A 22,384-nucleotide genomic window follows, 5' to 3' on the forward strand; every position below is an offset into this window, starting at 1 on the left:
ACCAAGTGGATGTATGTAGATGATATGTATGGTGCAGAACAATTTTCCGAAAGGATAAATAAATCTCTATCTATGATGAACAATAGTGGACCAAGAACTGAACCTTGAGGAACACCCTGTGTGAGTGAAGCAGTGGCAGAACTATGACCTTGTATGCTGATATAATACTTTGTCGCTGATATAGGAAATGAGCCAGCAGGAAAGAGCTGAACCAGTGATGCCGATATCAGAAAGCCGAGAAATAAGTAATTCATGGCAGACGGTGTCAAAAGCAGCGCTTGGATCGAGGAGCATCAAGATGTTTATACACCCTGAATCCATGGACAAAAGAATGACGTTAACCACATGCAAAAGAGCAGTTTCAGTTCTGTGCGATGGGCGAAAACCCGACTGAAAAGGTTCAAAAAGACCATTTACATCCAAATAAGTTCACAATTGGGAAGCAACAACCTTTTCAAGGATTTTGCCTAAAAATTTTAAATTTGATATTGGTCTGTAATTGTCCATCTGCTGGGACAATGGCGGAAGCCAAACTACAGTTTATCATATGCGTTATGAAGGGTGCAACCTCGAGGACACACATCTTAAGCAAAACAGTCGGTGTAGGATCGAGCCGGCAGGATGTGGAATTTGACTTGACAAATAGATCACTTTGGTATACAACACTAATCGAAAACCTTTGGTAAAAAGATTGGTAAAAAATTATTTCAAATTCGAGTCCCTGCTCATGGTTCTTTGATGACCCTAACCTCTTTTTTTCCCACTTTGTTTCATGTCCGCTCTCCAGCCAGGGGCGTAGCCAGGACATTATTTCGGGGGGGGCCAGCTTGGGCCAGTCTTTTATTTGGGGTGGCACTTGATTGTCAAAAACTACTATTTTAAAACTCACGCACCGCGTCACTCAGAGTAGCGGTTTTCCCGCGGTTCGTCAGACCATAAACCAGGGGTTGGCAAGTAAGGTTGGCATCGGGCCAAAAAAAATATTTTTACACTAGATGGCGGGAACATAATTAAAGAAATGAATTGATGAAAAATGCAACTAGAATTGCCTGTGACAGACTGTTACAGTGTCTTTTGTAACTGGTAGTGAGCTGTTACTCTGTTAAATCCTGTAGTAGGACAGTCATTAACAAAAAGCCACATTTGTGTGGCGGTGTCCGGGTTGTACACTGGATAAATTAATAAAGCAGTAGTGACTAGGGATGAGTCACGATTTTCGAATATTCGATTTGTCGATTTAATTATAGAATATAGAATAGGTTGTGCGATTATTGTCTAAAGAAATCCCCATGTTTTCGGTGCTGATCCGGTGGTGACGCCGTGTTCATGTAACCAGAGGGTGACGCTGCCAATAATGCAAAAGCTGTCACAAGGAACCGGCAAAAGTAGGCCTAATGATTATGAATGTTTCAAATATAGCAAGGAGACATTTTAATTGTTTATTAATAAATTAGTGTTTTCAGTGTCGGCTGCAACAGTGACCGCAGTAATTAACTCGCCTATAGCGAGAAATGCACATTTCATATGGATTACATAAGCAGAGAGTAGTCGGTTTCTTTTTGTTTTGAATTGTTTAGTTTAAAATTAGACATTTTAAGCTTTCTATATATATTTCTCGTGTCTATGAGACAGCTTAAACGCTGAGTTTTGGTTAATTTATGAGATGAGCTCCAGTTTACGAGCAATGTAATCGCGCCGGCGCCTCCATGTCCTGATTATATTGTCTGCTATAATTTCTTCTTATTTTTTAAATCCAGGCAATTGGTTGATGAAACACTGATTAAAAATAAGATACAAATGATACAAAATGAAATTCACTTTTTAGAAAGGCTTTCTACAAAACAAAACTTAATGAAGTGGTCAAAATCATGTCTGACCCACATCTCCCGATATATTGCGGCATCTTGCAACACATCCTACCTTGCTAAAACACACATGTGGGAGATGCGGAATGGATAAAAATAACTCAAAAAATAAAAGAGGACTTGAATAAGCCCATTAATGGCATTTTTGAGTCATGCTCTTAACGAACTATGTTTTATTTCCTCTTTCCATATTGTGAATAATAAATGTGCATCAATAGAAGTAGCTAGGCTACACCAGACGTGATAGCGGCGCGTAGCCTACGTAAAAACAAAATAGACCATTCGTCTAAAATGGATTTTACGCGTCATTTACCTGTTAGTTACAGTGGTATCCTGTGGTTAGCTGCTAGTCTCCATTAAGCGCTGTCAGAATACAGGCACGTAATGTCTTGCACTGTTGATGGGGCCGTGACCCAACATGTTGCTAATATGGGGCTTGTAGAGTAAGTGACAAATGACTTAATAAAAATAATAATAATGCATACATTTCAGCTTCCTTTAGACAGTTTCTGTTCAGGAGGGTTTTTTTAAATTCAATTTATTTTTCCCCACGGTGTGTCTCCAGCTATACTATCTAAATAAAGGGAAAAACATCAAAAACATTTGTATATTTACTCACCAGTCATAAGGAGGTTTGAAGGGATGTTCAGGGATCTCTGGTACAGGCCTGTGTCGTAGCTTAAAGGAGCGGGTGGACCTCGGCTCAGAGGGTACCTCAATTGGGCACTCCTCATATATTTCATTTTCAACCATTTCTCCCTGAAACCATACAGAAGCTCCTTCTGAAGGAAAGTCATCATTCTCATCTGGAATAGGGTCTTCTGAAAAGTTCTCCAGTGATTCACTGCTGCCATGCTCAGAAGCTGAGCTAGAGCTGGAGGAAACAGCATGACATGTTACACTAGGAAGTGTTTGAAAACCAATTGCCATCCGCTCTGAGTCAGCAATAGTCCTTGCAGGAACATTTTGGCTAGTCATTTGGATGTTACTGCCCTGGGAATGCTGACAAGATGTTCCTCTCTGCCTATCCTTGGGAAACACTTGTCTAGGCCTTGGGATCGGCTTTCTCCTCACTGGTACTTTCACATAACTATTATTTCCATCTGCTCCCTCCACCATCAGGGTCTCCAGGCTGCTTAAGATCCTCCGTCGGTGTCCTGTGGGAATATGGTCCACCTCTAGAAGCTCCTCCTCAGTTAGGCTCCTGAGGTCCTTAAGGCAACGGTAGCCAGCCTGGGCAAAGCTGGAGGCATATTGGGGCAGGTGCAGACTGGTCAGCCACACAGTAATCTCCTGATCAGGCTCCATAGTAGATGAGACACAGGGGTCTTCAGTGGTCATGTAATCTACCGTATGGCATTGGTTGACAAGGTTACTCTGAGGCAAGTTGAAAAGATGTGGGAACACACCCTAGGAAAAATAAAATTGTGTTTAGGGGTGGGCGATATGGCAAAAAAATCTAGTTTTTTTCAGGCAGGATCACAATCCATGATCTTATCAATTCTTTTTCAAAAGATTGACAGATCATTTAGGTAAAAGTCTATATAGTGCTTTATTTTTTAATGTTTTTTATAAAATGTCTTACTTGAATGCTAAATACTGTTAAATACACCTACTGTAGCTAAAAAATATTAAAGCACTGTTTATTTCATTTGTATCTTATGTTGTATGTCCTATTATTGTATTTTTATCTTTGTTCTTCATTTAATAACAAAGATAAAATAATGAAATAAAATAAAGTGAAATAAGATTTTGGTCGTATCCCCCACCCCTACTTTATATATATATATATATATATATATATTAATATATATATATATATATATATATTGGGGGGGGGGGGGGAGACATTGCTTTTCAGCTTAACTGATAAAGTTCACACATTATTTAAAACAAGTGAACAGTCAGTAATACAATAAGAACAAATACACATTCTGTTCCACCCCCAGATAGAACTGTAATACATAGAAAGTAGACAGTAATGAAAAGTTATTAGCGTGCAGTGTGGTTGGTGTCCAGTGTTGCTAGCTGAGCAGAAATACATAATCATGTTTGGCTTGGTCTCCTCAAAAGATTTCCTCCTCAGCGTAAAGGTTAAAATGCCCATCTATCACTGTTTTCAATGCTAGTTTCTGGAGTAAATATATAGGCTATAATCTGTGTTTACACAGCCTTTTTAAAAATGGTGGGTGCTGGCGCTTCGCTTGCATTCGGCCAATCAGCATACACTAACGTCACGGATATCGTTTATCACAAGCTCTGTCGTGTTCTCTTTTTGCCAGCAGACTCTCTGCGTTGTTCTGTTGAGTGTTCAGCGTTATTTTATTTATTTTTTCAAAATTGTACATATATCTTAGCATTGTATAGCAACGCATCATACAAAGCTGTGTGTTCCAAGGCACTTCAGTGGGCCTTTAAAAGCAAGCAAGATAACCATTAGATCTATCCGGCATACTACAATACTCTTTTTCTCTGGATCAGTGCTTCTGCAGTGACGAAACCATTCTAAAAAGATTCAGATGATTTATTGTTTTTTTGGAGAGCCGTCAAAAATAATCAAATCTACTTTCCAATAGTGTGTAACTGTATTGACTTGGGAAAATGTTTGCAATGATTCATAAATTATACCATACAACCTTTTAGGAGAAACATCGAAAATACTCAAGGTCTTGATGTTTACATTCAAGTGAAGCAACAAGCCATGCAAATTAATCTTGCATGAAAGGTCTCTATACATTTATAACCACTATATATATCTCATTCCCGTCCAGTCGAGACTTTTCTTTTTTTTTAAACTGAGAACTTTTCAAAAACAGATTCTTTATAAAGTTTTATTCTTCAGAGAAAGTTGAAACATGGCCATATGTCATCTTTGTTAACAAGAATCAACACTAAAGGCCAATTCACCAAGACAAATGTTTGGAGTGAAAATTCGATGCAATAAACATTTTAATTTGAATAAACAGCAGTTGTGTCTGTTCAGATCGACACTATCAATGTGACCTTTTTTTTTACAGAGAGGCATTCTAATCTCTTTTCCAACATAAGCTGATGATAATTACAGCGTTAACTACTTGGCACAAGCTGATTGGTTCATGTCAAATCTGCAGCCAATGAGCTTGCTGCTCAATATTTAAATGGCTGGTTACCATTGACTTAAAAAGTTTGCAGCGCGCTTTCAGAGTTCGTCTAAAACCCTCCATCTTCCCCAGCTCCACCTGTATAAATCTGTATTGGTTATTGATAAATGATATTTGTGCAGCAGCAGTATGTCCTACATGTTCACAGCAGCGTATCAGTGTATGTACTGGCAGTAACAAGTTCCTGTACTTGCTCTGCAGCAGCTTTAATCTACAACAACAGCAATAATCAACAGCAGCAGCAGTGTAGCAGATCTATTCCGCCAAGATCAAATACATTAACACTTTCATATCCATTACCATGCTAAAAATCTTCAGAGAGTTGTCATGATAGAAATAGAGTATATCAGCATCTTGATAAGCAAACAGCATATTATACTTTTCAGAATGTACTTTGGTTTAGTATTGTTAATGTTAATATATGAACAGTTACCAGTTGATGAAAACAATATGTCATCCTCAAATCTTATGGTTACACAATCAGCTTTTGTAGCTAACTATCATGTTACAGAAGTCACTCTCAAATTGTTCTGTACTTGCTACAGCAGACAGAAGTAGATCCGATAGTGTGTCTGTATAATAAGATAACCAGCCGTCCAATATTTCCACTTCTGCCATGGTATATATAGTTTTGTATAAACACAGTATAAATGTATGAAGACTGACAGGATCACAAAGGCATGATAAATGACTAGCTGTCCACTGAGTTCTGTTCATTTAGCAAATATCAAATGAACTCACTCTCAAAATTCGGTTTTCACTCCTGTAAATTCCAGGTAGTCCCTTTGGTGATTTAAACTGCCTGTAATTTTCTTTCATAACTAAATTCTGCACAAGATAACTGTGAATGTACACATTTTGACTGTGTGAGCTATGTTTTGGTTTTTAGTTGTTTTCACTGAAAATGAATTAGCAAAAAATACTTTTCTTTTTTTAGCTGCTAGATATACCAATTACATATTACACCATCTTGCTCTTTCTAGAGAAGTATTGTATTGTTGTATGAAAGTATAGTATTGGAGACATGTTGACAAAAGGTCGTAATGAACCTCAACCTAAACATTAGTTTCTCCACAAGCACTCAAACTGATGCAACAGTGTTAAGAGTTGCCTTAAATTTAGAATTTAAAAAAAAACCACCGACATAACATTATATTTAACATCAACAATAAAATGAAAAAATAAATTATATTATGCATAATGAAAATAAAATCTATTCCAGGATTCAATTATGCATTGAAACATTATTTCCATGACAACTCCCCTGTGCAATTAAATTCCCCTGTGAAACTCTAAGCAGCATTTCTTCAATACTAAAATTCAATTAATGTTTTCACAATGTTTAAACAGATTGAGTAACGGTAATCAGCAATGTGAATATTAGTTCCACAGCGTTTAAAGAGCTCTTTCAGTACGTTCTTTCAGTACTCTGCTTCTCCTTTTCTCCACATCACTTCTTTTTTTAAATAACCACTACAAGTATTTTAAACAAGTCTTTCTTTTTTACAAAGTTTTCCTATCTTGAAAAAGACATAGAAATTACTTTATAATTATTTATTTTTGTCAATGAACCTCAGAGTACAGTCTGTTCTTTAAAAATGTATTGCACTGTTGACCCGGATAAAAAAAACAGTATGATATAGTATATTGTCTCATTTAAAGGTAAGGTCATTTAAAAAAAAATGCTGTTTGTTCAGCATTCAACTGTAAAGCACTGGGCAGTCAAGTTTTGAAAATATAAATTATTTTATATATATATATATATATATATTCCTATATATATAAAAATCTAACCTTAAATTGAAGTAAAAGAATTGAAACTGGGGGGTAAATCACATTATGAAATAAATGCTTTGCTCCAAAACACGCTGGTCATAATTCCTCCCTGTTATTAAAAACTTTTTGCAACCTCCTTTTGCCAAGATAACAGCTCTGAGTTTTCTTCTATAATGCCTGATGAGTTTGTAGACAAAAGATCAGAGACCATTCCACAAAAGCCATTAGACAAAAGATCAGAGACCATTCCACCATACAGAATCTCTCCAGATCCTTCAGATTCACAAGTTCATATTGTTGCTTCTTCTCTTCAGTTCACCCCACTCATTTTCTATAGGGTTCAGGTCAGGGAACTGGGACAGTCATGGCAGAAGCTTAATTATGTGCTCAGTTACCCATTTTTGTATTGATTTTGATGTTTGTTTTGGATCGTTGTCCTGGTGGAAGATCCAACCACGGCCTATTATAGGATTTCTAGCAGAGGCCGTCAGGTTTTGATTTTTTATCAGTTGGTATTTGATAGAATCCATAATACCATGCATCTGAACAAGATGTCCAGGACCTCCAGCAAAAAAATAGGCCCACAACATTTAAGATCCAGCAGTATATTTAACCGTAGGCATGGGGTACTTTTTATCCCTGTTTGCACCAAACACATCTGGTGGGTTGGCTGCCAAAAAGCCCTTTTTTAGTTTCATCTGACCACAGAATCCGGTCCCTTTTGAAGTTCCAGTCGTGTCTGACAACTGAATATGCTGGAGTTTGTTTTTGGATGAGCGAGGAGGGATGATTTTTCTTGAAACCCTCCCAAACAACATGTGCTGATTTTTTAGGCTTTCTGACCCCAAGACTCAAGTAATCTCTGCAATTCTCCATCTGTGATCCTCGAAGAGTCTTTGGCCACTCAAACTCTCCTCCTCACCGTGCATTAAGGCAATATAGACACACGTCCTCTTCCTGGCAGATTCATAACATCTTTAGTTGATTGGAACTTCTTAATTATTGCCCTGATGGTCAAAATGGGGATTTTCAATTCTTTAGCTATTTTCTTGCAGCCACTTTCTATTTTGTGATGCTCAACAATCTTTTGCTGCACATCAGAACTATATTCTTTGGTTTTACTCATTGTGATGAATGATTAAGGGGATTTGGCCTTTGTGTTTCCTCATATTTAAACTCCTGTGAAACAAGAAGTCATAGCTAGACAATTTCATGTTCCTTGTCCCCCTGGTGTGATAAAAAAAGTAAATATTAATGGGAATATACTTAAATTATTTTACTCATAAAAGATTCTAGGGGTGCCAATAATTGTGGCCAACGTGTTTTGGAGAAAAACATTTATTTCATAATGAGATTTCCAATCGCCCCCACCCCACGTTTTTAATTCTAGTGGTACTGGTGTATTTCCGCAGGAGATTCGAGCATGTCTTTGCGTCATTACGTCACATCTGTACACATAAAGAAGGAGTCTTGGCTAGTCGGCTATATTGCGTGTGAGGATGCTGGAGGTGGAGATTTATAGCCTTTTCTCACAGCACTTGATATAATTAAACTTATCAATTTGATGGCGGATCCAGAAAGGTTCAAACGACAATCACCAGTGACAACTGGAGATTCACCCGGTGTAAAATACAAAAGACTTCGTTCGGACTTTGGAGTGGCTACAGAAAAAAAGAGACTGCAACCGGACCCATGCGAAAACAAGGATACATATCAGAAGGGCATTACATGTAGTCACGCAATGCTGATGTTGTTAACATTAACAATTTGAGAACAAAGTATAATTTGCACGGTTTGACGTGATATGACATAGTCCCCCATATAGAACCCCATCTCTGCAATAATAATTAATAAAGGCTGGTTTCTAAAGTACTTCTTCCTGTATTAATGTTCATGGGTAGCCTAAATGGGTTCCATTCAGACCTTAACATTAAGTCTTTTAATATTATATGTCAACAAGATAAAAAAAAAAACAATTTTCACCTGCTATACCCAATGTTTAGATCTGTTTGGGTAATTATGCAAATTAGCTAATACGTAATTATATTATGCACCGTTTGTCCATGTTAACAAACAATTTAAAAAAAAACTTGTAATACATTTTTTGTTTGTCTTGATGTAAGTAATCAGCTCAGTGATTTTCATGATGATATCTAAAGGTTAAAATTTTTACCCTTTTCACGTGAGAAAAAGAATGAATAGGCATATGAATGGGATATATTTGGGTCTTTTTCTAAACTTTCCCCATATGGGATTCTTCGGGGCTTTTTTTCCCTTACTCAGGACATATTGAGGATACAAAATCAGTTGAGTTTGCTTCTGTTGCAATTTGTTCAACCTTGTTTCATAAAATGCCTGGACAAATAAGCGATTTTTAGATTTAATCAGCGCGATTTACTGCAAAAACTACAGACTGCAGCTTTAAGCTTATTTGTAAACGTTGACTATCAAAAAAGTTGACCATCAAAAAGAACAGTTGAACATCAGTTCACAAATAAAATGTTGTTTAAATTATTACTGTATTTAGTTATTATTTTGGAATAAATCTGAAAATACTTACAAACAACTAACTTGATGAGATTTATACTTGGTTTTAATAAATACAACATTAATACATTGTTAATGTAAACATACAAAATAGATTTGTATTTGGTTTCTTTTCCTTTTCTTTTTTTGATTTAATGTAATGTTTATTTAACCAGGAAATTGTGGCAACATTAAGTGTAACTGGGACATGAATTAACATTTGATTTATGAAAATAAATTAAACATAAATAAAAAAAACTGAGGTCTTTGCCTCCTTTCAGAACACCTATATACAGTGCCTTGCGAAAGCATTCAAACCCCTTAATTTTTTTTCACATTTCATGTTAAACTACTTTAAATTACTCTTTTTTTTTCACATCAATCTACACTCCATACACTATAATGACAAAGCAAAAAACAGACCTGTGACAACTTTGCAAATTTATTAAAAGGGAAAAACTGAAATAAGACATTGCCTAAGTATTTAAACCCTTAACTCAGTACTTAGTTAAAGCACCTCTACAGCCTCAAGTCTTTTTTGGGTATGATGTGACAAGTTTTGCACATCTGAGAATATACAGAGAATATTGTTTCTCACAGTCTGAGAGAGCCTTTAGGTGCTTTTTTGAAAATTCCATGTGGGTTTTCATGAATCTTCACTGGCTACATTAGAACATTTACATGCAACCAAATAATCGGACTGAAAAGCCTTCCTGTAAACCACCTTAATTAGGGTGACCACCATCAAACAAACCAAATGTGGGACGATTACTAAGTTTTTGTGGGACATGTTACCAACACTAGAACATAACCTGAAACGGTTATATAATGTCTATCTAACTTCTATCTATCCTGCCTTTCAGCTGATAAAAATACTTTGTTCTTTAGTCCCTTCCAGAATACACCATTACATCACAATGTAGCATAACATGTCTTTATTTTACATGTCATTTAAATTCAACATCACTGAGCCCAAAGGCAGCAGGCATCATGCTATTTTTTGAAACAGTTCTGACCAAGTCCAACTAAAATCCAAGAAAATAAATAATGAACAAATAAAATATAAAACAAAATGAAATAAGTTCATTGACAGTCTTATATATTAAGAATATATTAAACCAAAAACTTTCATATTTTTAGAAAGGATGTGAATTAAAACAACCACAGCAGGTAACAAGTTGATAAAAACTTGGCTGAAATAGAAAAGCTTTTACATAGACTGCAAAATACTCTTTCGGTATCCCCTTAATTCTATCGGCCTCACCCAGGTATAGGTCCTAGCCCAGTCTTTACTAAAAGAACATTTTCTCTTTTTTGTTGCCATTATGCCACCTTGTAAAATTAAAAAAATAATTTACCGAATTATCCATTTGTTTTCTGACAGGGAACACATGGAACGAATCACCGCTCCACATTTTGATTGACAGACGTCACAACCTACTAGTGACCGACCGTGTTTACTCCTTTCTTTTCAACCATTGGATAGGATTTAAAAACCGGCTGTTGTATTTGTACTTCGGACGAAGCGCTGTATATAGGTGAAAAACTACGCCGCAAAAAGATTAAATAAAATGCTTTCTTAAAAAGCAAAAGAACGCATGCACATTTTCTTAATATGATAATTAATAACCAACAGACTGATGAAAATGCGGGACATTTTCTCAATATGCGACGTGCGGGACAAGGGGTGAAAATGCTGTGCGGTACAACGCAAAGCGGGACAGGTGGTCACCCTAACGTTAATCGATCAGATTGAGCTCGATCCGAATAAAATTTCGGTCGGATTGAAAAGGGTGGTTTATTCCTTTTCTAATCCGATCGGGAGAACATGTAAACACTTGATCGGATTGAAAACCAAAACTGAAAGGACTGCGCATGTGCAATGACGTTGAAATAGCGCAATGATGCGCTGAACAAGCTGTTCTTCCTGTTGAATAAAGTGTCATTTAAAGCAACACTAAAGAACTTTTCCTCTTCGGTCGCCCTACAGGTTGGAAGCGGAATTGTCCATTACCGCTGTCGTAAATAATGTAACCTACCGCAGCCGATACTGTCGCACACACGCTCGCTGTTTACCGGCTTTGGAATGAACGATGTCCACAGACAAGGTAGAGTATGTTGCATGATTTCATGAAAGTATGATGTATTGCGACATCAGAAACATAGAAAAACTAAACAATGACTATTGTAACGATTGACGTAAAGCAAGTCAAATTTGTAGTTTTCTTATGTCTCATTCGAACTACAGAAACGCGACCCGTACAGGACCTGTGGTTAACCAGATATTGTGGTTATAGCAGATATAGGACCGCAAAGCGAAAGGCAGAAGTGCCTTTCACCCTGCCCCGGGGAGGGGCATTTTTACTGCGTGATAAATATAATTATAATCCAAATTATGACCAGAAATGGATAAATATTTAGTTTAAAACAAATAAAGAACCAATGTAGGAGAATGGTTATTATGTGCAGCAGGAAACTCTGTATATTCGTGCAATATGCGCATGTCAAAAAATATATTCCGATTTGAAGCTTGTGACATACAAACGCGCACATTAACCCGATCACGTTTAGCGTTCATGTAAACACTACGTTCGGATTCATCAATCGTAATGAATTCAGTCCGATTGAAACAAAAGTTGTGCATGTAAACGTAGCCACTGAGGAGAGACTTGAGTCTGGCCACTCTGCCAGAAAGCCCAGATCGTGGAGCTCAGCTTCTGGGTCACCACTCTAACCAAGGCCTTTCTCCATCGATTGCTCAGTTTGGCCCAGCTCTAGGAAGAGTCCTGGTTGTTCCAAACTTCTTCCATTAAGGATTATTTAGGCTTCATGCTTCTGTGAACTTTCAATACAGCAGAATTTGTTTGTAGTCTTCCCCAGATCTGTGTCTGATACAATCCTGTGTCTGAGCTCTATAGGCAGTTCCTTTGACCTCATGGCTTGGTTTTTACTCTGATACGCATTTTCAACTGTTAAACCTTTTATTGAAAAGTGTGTGCCTTTCCAAATCATGTCGATTCATTTGAATTTTCCACAGGTTAACTCCACTTAACGTGTAACAACATCTACAAACGAAATTGAAATGCTCATGAGCTAAATTTCCAGTGGGTATGAATACTTATTAGGGCTGTCAGTTAAACGCGTTATTAACGGCGTTAACGCAAACCCATTTTAACGGCGTCAATTTTTTTATCGCGCGATTAGCGGTCTTTTTGGCCTAGCAAACTTTGTAGTTTTTTTTTCCACATGCTTTAGCTGTGCTGCGCTATGAAACCCATTCATTTCAATTGCTTGCGCCATTTTTTTTTACAGTCGATGCTTGCGCCGCGCGAGGACGTTTTGTTGCTTCGTCGACCAAAGCGCAAAACAACAGGCACGTCGCACACACTTGTTTGGGCTTGCGAGCCGGACAAATAGTTGGTTAACGTTACGTTTTGAGTGGATGACGAGCGCGAGACGCCGAAATGGATGCCAATAAGATTCTGAATGGAAAGTTTACGTTTAAAAAGTTGCCAAATGGTTCCATTGACAAGATCAAAGTGATCTGTGTGTTTTGTCATTGTGAACTGAGCTATCATCATCGCAGCACGTCCAGTCTGAAATATCACTTGATGATGGCACACACACACACAGCTGATGCGAATTCTCCGCCCCCTCGTCAATATCAGGACCTCGTCAGTATTTCTTTCACCCTTTTATTGATGGACAGTGTTATATTGTGTGAGAGATTATTTGCTCCAAGTGAGAATGTTAGTGTGAAATTGAACACGGTATATGCCAATGTTGTTTTCAATAAAAAAAACATTTGCACAAAGCAAGCCGATCCACTTTTCCATAAGAGCATTAAAATGAGAAAAATAATGGGACAAAAAGAAATCAAGAGACATTTAGAATAGATAAAAATGTGCGATTAATCGCGAGTTAACTATGACATTAATGTGATTAATCGCGATTAACTATTTTAATCGTTTGACAGCACTAATACTTATGCAATGTGATTATTTCAGTTTTTTATTTTTAATAAATTTGCAAAGTCACAAACCAGTTTTTTTTTTTTTTTCATTATGGTGTATGGAGCGTAGATTAATGTGAAAAACGTAATTTAATGTAGTTTAACAAAAGACAGCAACATAACAAAATGTGACAAAAATGAAGGGGTTTAAATACTTTCGCAAGCATTATATAATCTATATATATAGATGGGGGAAGATGCCCACTCATTTTTTTTTTTTTTACAATGACCATGTATATTACAAATAACTGAATAACTGTTAATGAAGAATGTTTTAAGGTAAATATTTGTGGTGTAAAACAACAATGCCATACAATTATTATTTCAAAGAGTATTGTTTTATTTTGCAAATTATCCAAAGATACACACAATACTCATATCTCAAACAGACTGTCAAAGTGCAAAATTGTTACAAATGTAACATCAAGATAAGGCACATTTATTTATATAGCACATTTCATACAGAATGGTAATTTAAAGTGCTTTATATGAAAAAGGGCTCACAGCATTTACTGTGAACAGAGCCACTCTGAGACAGGAATCAGAGGCTGCTTGCGTGAACAGTGTGCTTTATTCAGAAATCCACCGCAACCTATTTTATTAGATCACAGCCTTTGCTTTTTGTTTTCTGTTTGATTGACAGATGCTTTGCAAAAGCAATGGTACAAAACACAGTGTTAGTGATCTTGTAGGTTCATTTTAGAACTGTTGTGGGACAGATTAAACTATGACGGGTCATAATAAAATCAGAAATACTCATTTGATATAGAGTACAATAGAGCAGACCAATTCCCTGAAGCCTAAGTCCCTCCCCTTCCGGTCGACCACCATGGGACCTTATTTCGAAAAAATATTGTATGGTAGTCAATGGCGAGAGACAACAAATATTTTGATCTCGTTTGAATTGTGCCTTTAATTACACATATGATGTTTGTCAATTTAAAAGATACATTTTAAAGTCAAGAAAGTCGCAGTTTGATCTAAAACTGTTAAGGTATAAGACGTAAAAATACGTAATTACAAAGACTACAAACCCCAAAGGCGCACATTTTCTCTCAATGAATGAAGCTAACTTTACTGAAGCTAACGTCTGTCATTTTTTCTATAGTCTTACGTTATAATCGTAACGTTACGCCGTCATGCCTGAGTGTTTTGTACCAGACTGCACACATACGAGCAACGGATCTTGCTCGTTGTTTCGCTTCCCGGGAGATTAATAATAGATAATCCAATTAATCCGTACTAAGCAAAAATGACTGTTTAAACATCACATTTGTGTTTCATCAAGAGTGTTAAACTTTCTTCGCCAGAATCATTTCACTTTTGGTGTGAAAGGGCCTTTACATTTGCCAAAAATAGAACTTTTGTTATGTTGTAATAAAAAATATATAATATAACACAATGAGTTACTTTTTTAGGGAGTGTAACAATATTGTAATCCATTACTTTTAAAAGTAACCTTCATCACTGAAGATAAGCATATGTAGGTAGGTACAGTACCTGTCAAAGTTTGGAAACATTATTTTGTTTTTATGTTTTTGGAAAAAGTCTCTAATTCTCACCAAGGCTGCTTTTACTTAAAGGTGCAATGTGTAAAAATTTTGAGTATCTATTAACAGAAATGCAATATGACATCCATAACTATGTTTTCAGTGGTGTATAAAGAACTTACTTAATAAACCGTAATGTTTTTATTACCTTAGAATGAGACATTTATATCTACATAACCGCGGGCTTCTATGAAGGTCGACATATTGTGACGTCATGTTTCTACCGTAGCCGACAGCGAACAAACAGCGCGTTTCGTCACTACCTTGAAAGAGAAGCAGCAGAAAGCTAGAAGCTAGCCATAAACACTGTGAGTAGTGACTTTTCCCTTGTCAGTGGTGTAAAATATGTAGTTGGGATTGTTTCATGTAACTTAGTTCTTCTCTCTCGCTGTGTTATGGCTTTGCTATGTGGGGATAAATGTGCTGGTTACGTTCGTGAGACAGCTGATTAGTACTCTTGTCATTGACCGTAAAACAGTAACATTACAGGAATCACCACCCGTCGATCGCGGTCGACAAGTCGATCAAGTCGAAGCATTTTAAGTCAATCGCGAAAAGTTTTCAAAATCAGACAAAAAAAATCCTATTGTGTGTAGTAAATGGTGTCTAGGGGATGCAGAGGCGCGCGCACTGTTACAATCACGTCATTTTTGCCACGCGTACCTTTGGGCTCATGCGGACGCGTCGAGTTTAAACAAGGCTTTACGCTTTAACCAGCTCAGCCACAGTAGCAGCTCATATTAGTCAGCTAAACTTTTACTACCCTGTTAGAAAACATATTTTTGCATAGTTTCATGTGGTTCTTCTCCCTTGCTGTATTATGGGTTTGCTATGTGGGGAGAAATGTGCTGGTTACGTTTGTGAGACAATCAGCTGATTACTATTATTATATTATATATTAAGACCCTTGATCCTCACCTGACTATGGCTTTGTAACATTTATCCATGATGTGGTTTATAATGGACTGTGGTACAGAAACAGTGACAATGTTACACACTCTTGGCTTACTCTGGCTATTCTCTGCTGTCTCAGACGACGATATGTTTGTCCCGTTTTAGCCACCGTAGCTTCTTCGAAAGGGAGGGGTAAGCAGTGACTCGCGAGACAATTTTTTTACGCCCTGGTAAAAATGGCTTCACCGCCTGGCAATTCTACAATAGGGCTTTCAAGTGTCAAGCATTGAGCGTGACAGTCACTCATTTCGGTCTTTTGTCACGCTCTCCCGCCACACATTGTATTTCTCACGCTGAAAAAATATTTGTAATATATTTAATATGCCGCAGCGGCCAAAACTCTGGCCGCGCCGCTTTCACTGTGGAACCGGCATGAATCAAGCGCGTTTCCTCTGGTGTTGTCATAGACGGGTGTTGTTCGTCGAGCTACACAATAGCCAATCAGAAAATATCACTATTGTATATGGGTAAGATTTAACGCAACAACCAATGACAAAAATGTCCCCTCCTCAACTGTTTTCAACTGTTTGAATAGATTCTAAAACAATACATGTCAACGAAAAGGCAACATTTTTCAGGAATTCTGTTGTCCGTTTTAATTTTCCAGGATTCAGTGTTTCTGTATGATTTAAAACAAATGTATTATCAAAATGGGTGGTAATCACACAAATGTATACAACTTCTACCATTTTATTAATCTTTTAAAATATAATCAACTGAAATTTCCCTCTTTTTTTGGCTTTTGCAAAGCCCAGCACAAAAGTCAACTCACACACATCAGTTGTGGTAAACGTAGGCTCAAGCATGTTCACTTGCGTGCGAGAACCAATGAGGTTAATTCTTGTGTTATGCAGCACTTTTGAGCTTCCGCAAGGTTCGGTTGAGCTTCTGTTTATGTTCGCTGATGTTTTATTGTACAAAGCTGCTCTTACTGTATACACAACTAAATAATAAAGAGTTATGACTTGAACTTTTTGCTGTATACCACAATCAAGAACATCTGCAGAGAGCACAGTCAAAATGTAACTTTTTGTGATTGGCATTGGACTGATACACACTGTGCCTGTGGAGGGCAGTACAGTAAACCTACGTATAACGTATGCATAACAGATATGTTTACAGCATATTGATGTGAAAACTAAACAATACAGAAAAGCAGCTCTCATACAAAATAGGTCACAATGAAATTGCCAATTTTCCATACGTTAGCTTTTAACGAAGAGGGTGCCGTTCGGATTTCGCGCTCATCCATCATGCGTCTCTGTTATGCGCACGTCACAGACTGTCCGGGAACTGCGCTTCAGAGTTCGCTTCAGAGTTCCGCCTTTGGCGTGTGAGAGAGAGAGAGAGAGAGAGAGAGAGAGAGAGAGAGAGAGAGAGAGAGAGAGAGAGAGAGAGAGAGAGAGAGAGAGAGAGAGAGAGAGAGAGAGAGAGAGAGAGAGAGAGAGAGAGAGAGAGAGAGAGAGAGAGAGAGAGAGAGAGAGAGAGAGAGAGAGAAAAACACACGCATGATATGAGTAGCCTATAGCAGATTTGGGGAGGACCCATTCACTGGACCTTTTCAGGGGCCCAGTCATTTCTGTCGGCGGGCCTGATTATGCCTAAACATTCTCCAGTCACAAAAAAAAAACATTAAAGCTATCCCATGACTTTATATCACTCATACTGTCTATTTTTGCTAATTTTCATGAACATTATACATAATCTTCATTATACATAATGAAGAGACACAAAAGAGACTGAAAGAGACACAATATAACTCTAAACTCGATTGTGCATTGCAGGTGCTGTCACATATCATTTAACCTTATCATCTGCAGAGAGAAACTGACACTTAGAATACACATATAATGAAGGACGTAAAGACATCATACAGGGGGGCTGTGAAGATATTTCATTGGAACTTGGTTTTCATTACATCTACATTGTGTTCTGTTCAATGTTATATTAATTGTGGCAAGCAGGACGAGGCCGAGGGTCGTGAGAGAACGGTGCGAGGCCGGTGGCGTGATTACTGATGAGTGACACCTGCGCGAGGCACCGGTCTCGTATCTCTCACGGAGGAGCGGAAGCATTAAAGGAGGAGCGACGACAGGTAAGGACGAGAGAGGCGAGGCCTGGACTAATTTATGTTATGTAATGTTATGTTTTGATATGTGGCGGCAGTTGTCCGTCGTCAGTGAGGGGCTGCCACCTTTACTTTCGTTTTGTATTTGTATTCCATTTTATGATTATTAAAGTGTGTTACACGTTTGTGAACAACATACTTTGCTACATTAATGTATTCAGCTAACAACTGTTGTTAGAGCATTGTAATTTTTGCTACAATCCTCCGTGTCAATAAAAAGTAATGTACCTAATTGACACAAGATGCTGGTGGGTTTTTTTATGTAAAACTTAAAGGGGTCATATAATGCCATTTTTGTACAAGCTAATATGATTCTTTAGGGTCTAAATTAAAAGTTTGTAATATACTTAAATTAAAAATTCTCATTAGTATTGTAAGAAAACACTTATTTTACCTGGTCAAAAACAGCTCTGTTTTCAGCACGCTGTTTCAGTGCATATGACTTTAAATGATAATGAGCTTTGCTCACCCCACCTCTCTGTTCTATGCGTACACCGTTTGTAACTCAATAACCATAACGCGTTGTTCAGTATAAACGTGGGATTATGAATTATATTGAGAACGTCATACATAGAAAACATGCCGTAAAGTACCCTGAGTGTAAACCTTAGACGCATTCATTGTGAAGCGTGCAGCTAGCGATTTGCAAAGATTAATATATTAATATAAAGTTTAATAAAACGTTACTCACTTCCGTTCTTCTGGAGATTCAGCAGGAACACGAATAGCTGGTACCGATCCTTTTTTCATGAGCAGCTTCTTAGCAAATCCAGCTTTATACTGATCCTCGTTTATAAAGCAGTCTGGTGTGTGAAATGATTCGCGCAAACATGAGAGCATTGACGTTGCTCGTGGGGAATATTCCCTTCGAAAACAAACTCAGCCACTGCGTCTTCAGCGGTTCGGATTTAGGATCATTAAAATGACTGCTGTGTTCGTTATTACACCCAAGAACAGAACACCACAATCGCTCAGACGCCATTCTGCTCATAGACAGTGCTCCAGCATATCAACAATGACCGCGCCGCGCAGACTATGATTGACAGCTCCCTCATGAGCGAGGGCGGGTCTGTGTTGAAACGCTCCTGTCAATCAACAATCGTGGGAGGGGCGTGCGAGCTTGTGACGTCACAGGCTCGAACGGCTCGATTTGAGGCAGGGGAAAACATATAAGGAGATTAAAACAAAACCACTGGATGGATTTTTATCATTATATGATGGTTGTGTACAGACACTGCCAACACACATTCCAGTACAATCAACTTGTAAAAGTGCATGTACCATTATATGACCCCTTTAAATAGAGGCAACAAGATATAATAAGACCAGGCAGGTAGAGGACTAAAAAAACTATATTAATAAATAATATATAAAAATAATATTATTAATAGTAGTATTAATAATATGAAGATACTAATATACTAATTTTAATGAAAAAAATATTATTGAAAAGGTTATTTATACCACCATTAAGGTCTTATATAGCACTTTCAAAGCATGATTCTTTATGGAACCATATAAAAAAGGGTTCTATTTAGCACCAAAAAGGGTTCGATTGTTACAAGCCAAAGAACCCTAATTTGGTACTGTTTAGAACCATTTTTCTTAAGAGAGTATTTACCATACTGCTGTAGAGTAGACAATGACTACGTTTACATGCAGCCAATTTTCGGGTTATGGTCGGGTTAAGGTCACTATTCGGGTTTCTGAAACATTAGGAATAACCCGTTTACATGCGTGAGCAGAGAGAGTTTCTCCTGTATACATGGAATTGCAATATCCCGATGTAAACGGTGACGCACGGTTAGCGTCTGGACGTACGGACAACCTTAAGACGCAATATGCGTCATTTCCGATTCTTCTTCCTTTATCCAAAGACAACAACAATAGCAGCAGCACACAGATAATGAATAGTTCGGGGCAGATAGCGATCGCCTTTGTTTGCGCTTTGGTGCTGGTACTGACCTCGCTCCAAATGTATGCTGTGCTGCGTCTCGCCATGTTTACTTCCGGTATACTGCACGCGGGTTCTCTTTCATCATCTCGTTTCGAGATCCACCTATGGGAAGGGCATCCGTACCTGACCTCTGCAGAAGCATCCAATTGCACCAAGTCTGGCTAACAGACAGAAGCGCACAGCCAATGCCAGGTGAGGCCACACCCCCTTACCTACTGGCATATCACAGCTGGGCGCGCTGCTATTCCTCAGTTGACATTCGCTTCTCGCGATCTCTGCATTGACACAGTTCGGTTGGATTAACGTTACGCTGCTCACTTTCGAGTCTTCAGGAGGACATATCGCCAGATCAGCCTCCGCCAGACGTGAGTGACAGTCGTTTCTTCAGCCTATCCGCTGTGTTTTTTGCATCCGGAGCCGCCCGAGCTCTCGCTGTCCTTCACCTGCTCCTCCTTTACATGGCTGCCCGCCACGAATTTTTCCGAGTTCTTCACCGCTGGCCCACCCATGGCTATGTGACCGTCTAAACAGCCGCTTCCCCCGGAAAACAGCCTATCACGACGAGCCTGCCCGGCCGCGTGTGGTGCTCTCATCGCCGCTAAGGACCCTCTCGTTCTGCGCGGTCTGCTTGGGCTTAACACGCTCAAGCTTTGGAGAACCCGGAGAATTGCGGTCATTGTAATTGCTGCCCATGTAGCTTTTACTAAGCCGGCTTTTAGTTGCACGACACAGCGCGCGTGCTCGGCCTTTCTGACTTGGAGGAGAGACACGGTGATGATGACGCGCTACCGGGGGACTCCTGGAGCGCCACCTCTCTAAAATATTTGAGCTGACATCAGCCCAATCCGCATTCCCTGAAGAGGACATCTTCGCGGGAAAACCTCACTCTCGTTGACGAACCGGTCGGTTCCGGCGACGGGGATGACGCGGTCCTTTTAGCGTTCCCTAGGCTAGCGCTCACGCGGCTTTGCCTCAGTCCATCCTCCTGGAAGTTTGTGAGTGAGCGGCCGTTCGTCTCAACATTGTGTGGCCAGCTCCACAGAGCGCCACCGACCAGGATAGGAATATTTACGACGGGTAAACGCTGGGACCACCGCCCAGTCTGAGGAAACAACTCTTAAGAACGTTTTTTTCAGCGTTCGCGAAGCTCATAAGCACGGCTGGAACGTCCCGCTAGACTGTTAACACGGTCTCACGGGCCTTGATGTGTTACGATTACGTGTTGAGGTTTTCAATTTATGCCTTCCTAGGAAGGCGGTCCCGAACGCAAGCGGTTGTTCGACCATTGGGAGTAACGTTAACTCAGGGTCTCCCACCTACGGTCGATTAATCCCGTCTCGTGGCTGCCCAGCCCGTGTGTTAGTGGACGTTGTGTGTGTGTGTCCCCCTCCCCCCCACAACAACAAGTTACAGGGGGGGGCTGTCGTGAGGAAAAGTACATAGCAGTGTTACCACACCGCACGCACTTGGTTCCCCTCACCCAGTTAAAGGCTTCGGCCCCAGTGTTTCCCAACACAAAACACACACATTACTAAACAACACATTTAATAAACGAATCAAATGAATTCGTGCAGATTTATATATCTGCCAGTGCCAACATAGAGAGAAAATCTCTCTGATCCCATGCATGTCGCCCTGAGTCCGTCCACAAGAGGGCCCCATTGCCTCACAAATCAACCAACTGGGCTCACAGATATGGGATGATTTTAGTATCAAAATGATTAACACGTGCAAGCACACTTATCAGTGAACTTGATACATGTTGCAGAAATGTTTTATCCATGCCTTTCAACTTGCGTGTGCAAAATTCAAAATTGAATGAATGTGAAGCAATTTGTACAAATAGAGACATTTTTGTGAATACAAATGTTTTCCTTTGTATTAGTGTATCATAATTTGCACATGCAACACAGAAGACGTGCATGTGTGGATCAGGTGACGCGCGTGCATTCATTGACTCGATTCATTGAGTCGATCCTATTTGATTCATTTGGATTTTGAGACTTTCATTTCGCGGGTTTCGCCTTGCACGATCCACACACAGCTGTCTGAGAAAACCTGCTACCACTAGATGGCAGTATTCTGCTAAAACAGACAACGGCAGCATAATCAAGCGTTCTTCCGCATTTAAGACGCTTAATGAGAGTGATATTGAAGCACCAAATTTAGTACACAATAATATAGGCCTACCCTATTAATAAAGCATACTTTATAGAGGCAAACATTACGTCAGATTATGAACAACACCCATAGAAAACCATTAGTTGCATGTTCAATAGCCTACGGTATATTGGCTACTGAGTTTAAATATCACCGTCTTACTGCATTGACGTTAAGCTTTTTCTTTATAATATGCTCTATGGGAGGAAATTATAGCCTACAGACAAGAGACTACATGAACGCAATGTACGGCGTTTCAAGTTAATAACATTTCCTTCCCGAGCCTGTTAAAAAGAAAAAGCTTAACATGAAATAA

At 38.8% G+C, this 22,384-nt stretch overlaps 1 protein-coding gene across 1 annotated transcript in view; it reads right to left on the reverse strand.

Annotated features, from left to right (window-relative positions):
* Positions 1–22,384, reverse strand: part of arap2 (ArfGAP with RhoGAP domain, ankyrin repeat and PH domain 2) — a 122,164-nt gene that overhangs the window by 87,349 nt on the left and 12,431 nt on the right. Inside the window, exon 2 of the mRNA XM_056258923.1 lies at positions 2,485–3,275. Within this exon, the coding sequence (XP_056114898.1) occupies positions 2,485–3,206 (722 nt within the window). The 5' untranslated portion in view covers positions 3,207–3,275. The remainder of the gene's footprint in view (positions 1–2,484; positions 3,276–22,384) is intronic.

Source organism: Rhinichthys klamathensis, unplaced genomic scaffold (assembly GCF_029890125.1).
Source record: "Rhinichthys klamathensis goyatoka isolate OS25496 unplaced genomic scaffold, OSU_Roscu_1.1 h1tg000161l_1, whole genome shotgun sequence".
In the NCBI taxonomy this organism is placed as follows: domain Eukaryota; kingdom Metazoa; phylum Chordata; class Actinopteri; order Cypriniformes; family Leuciscidae; genus Rhinichthys; species Rhinichthys klamathensis.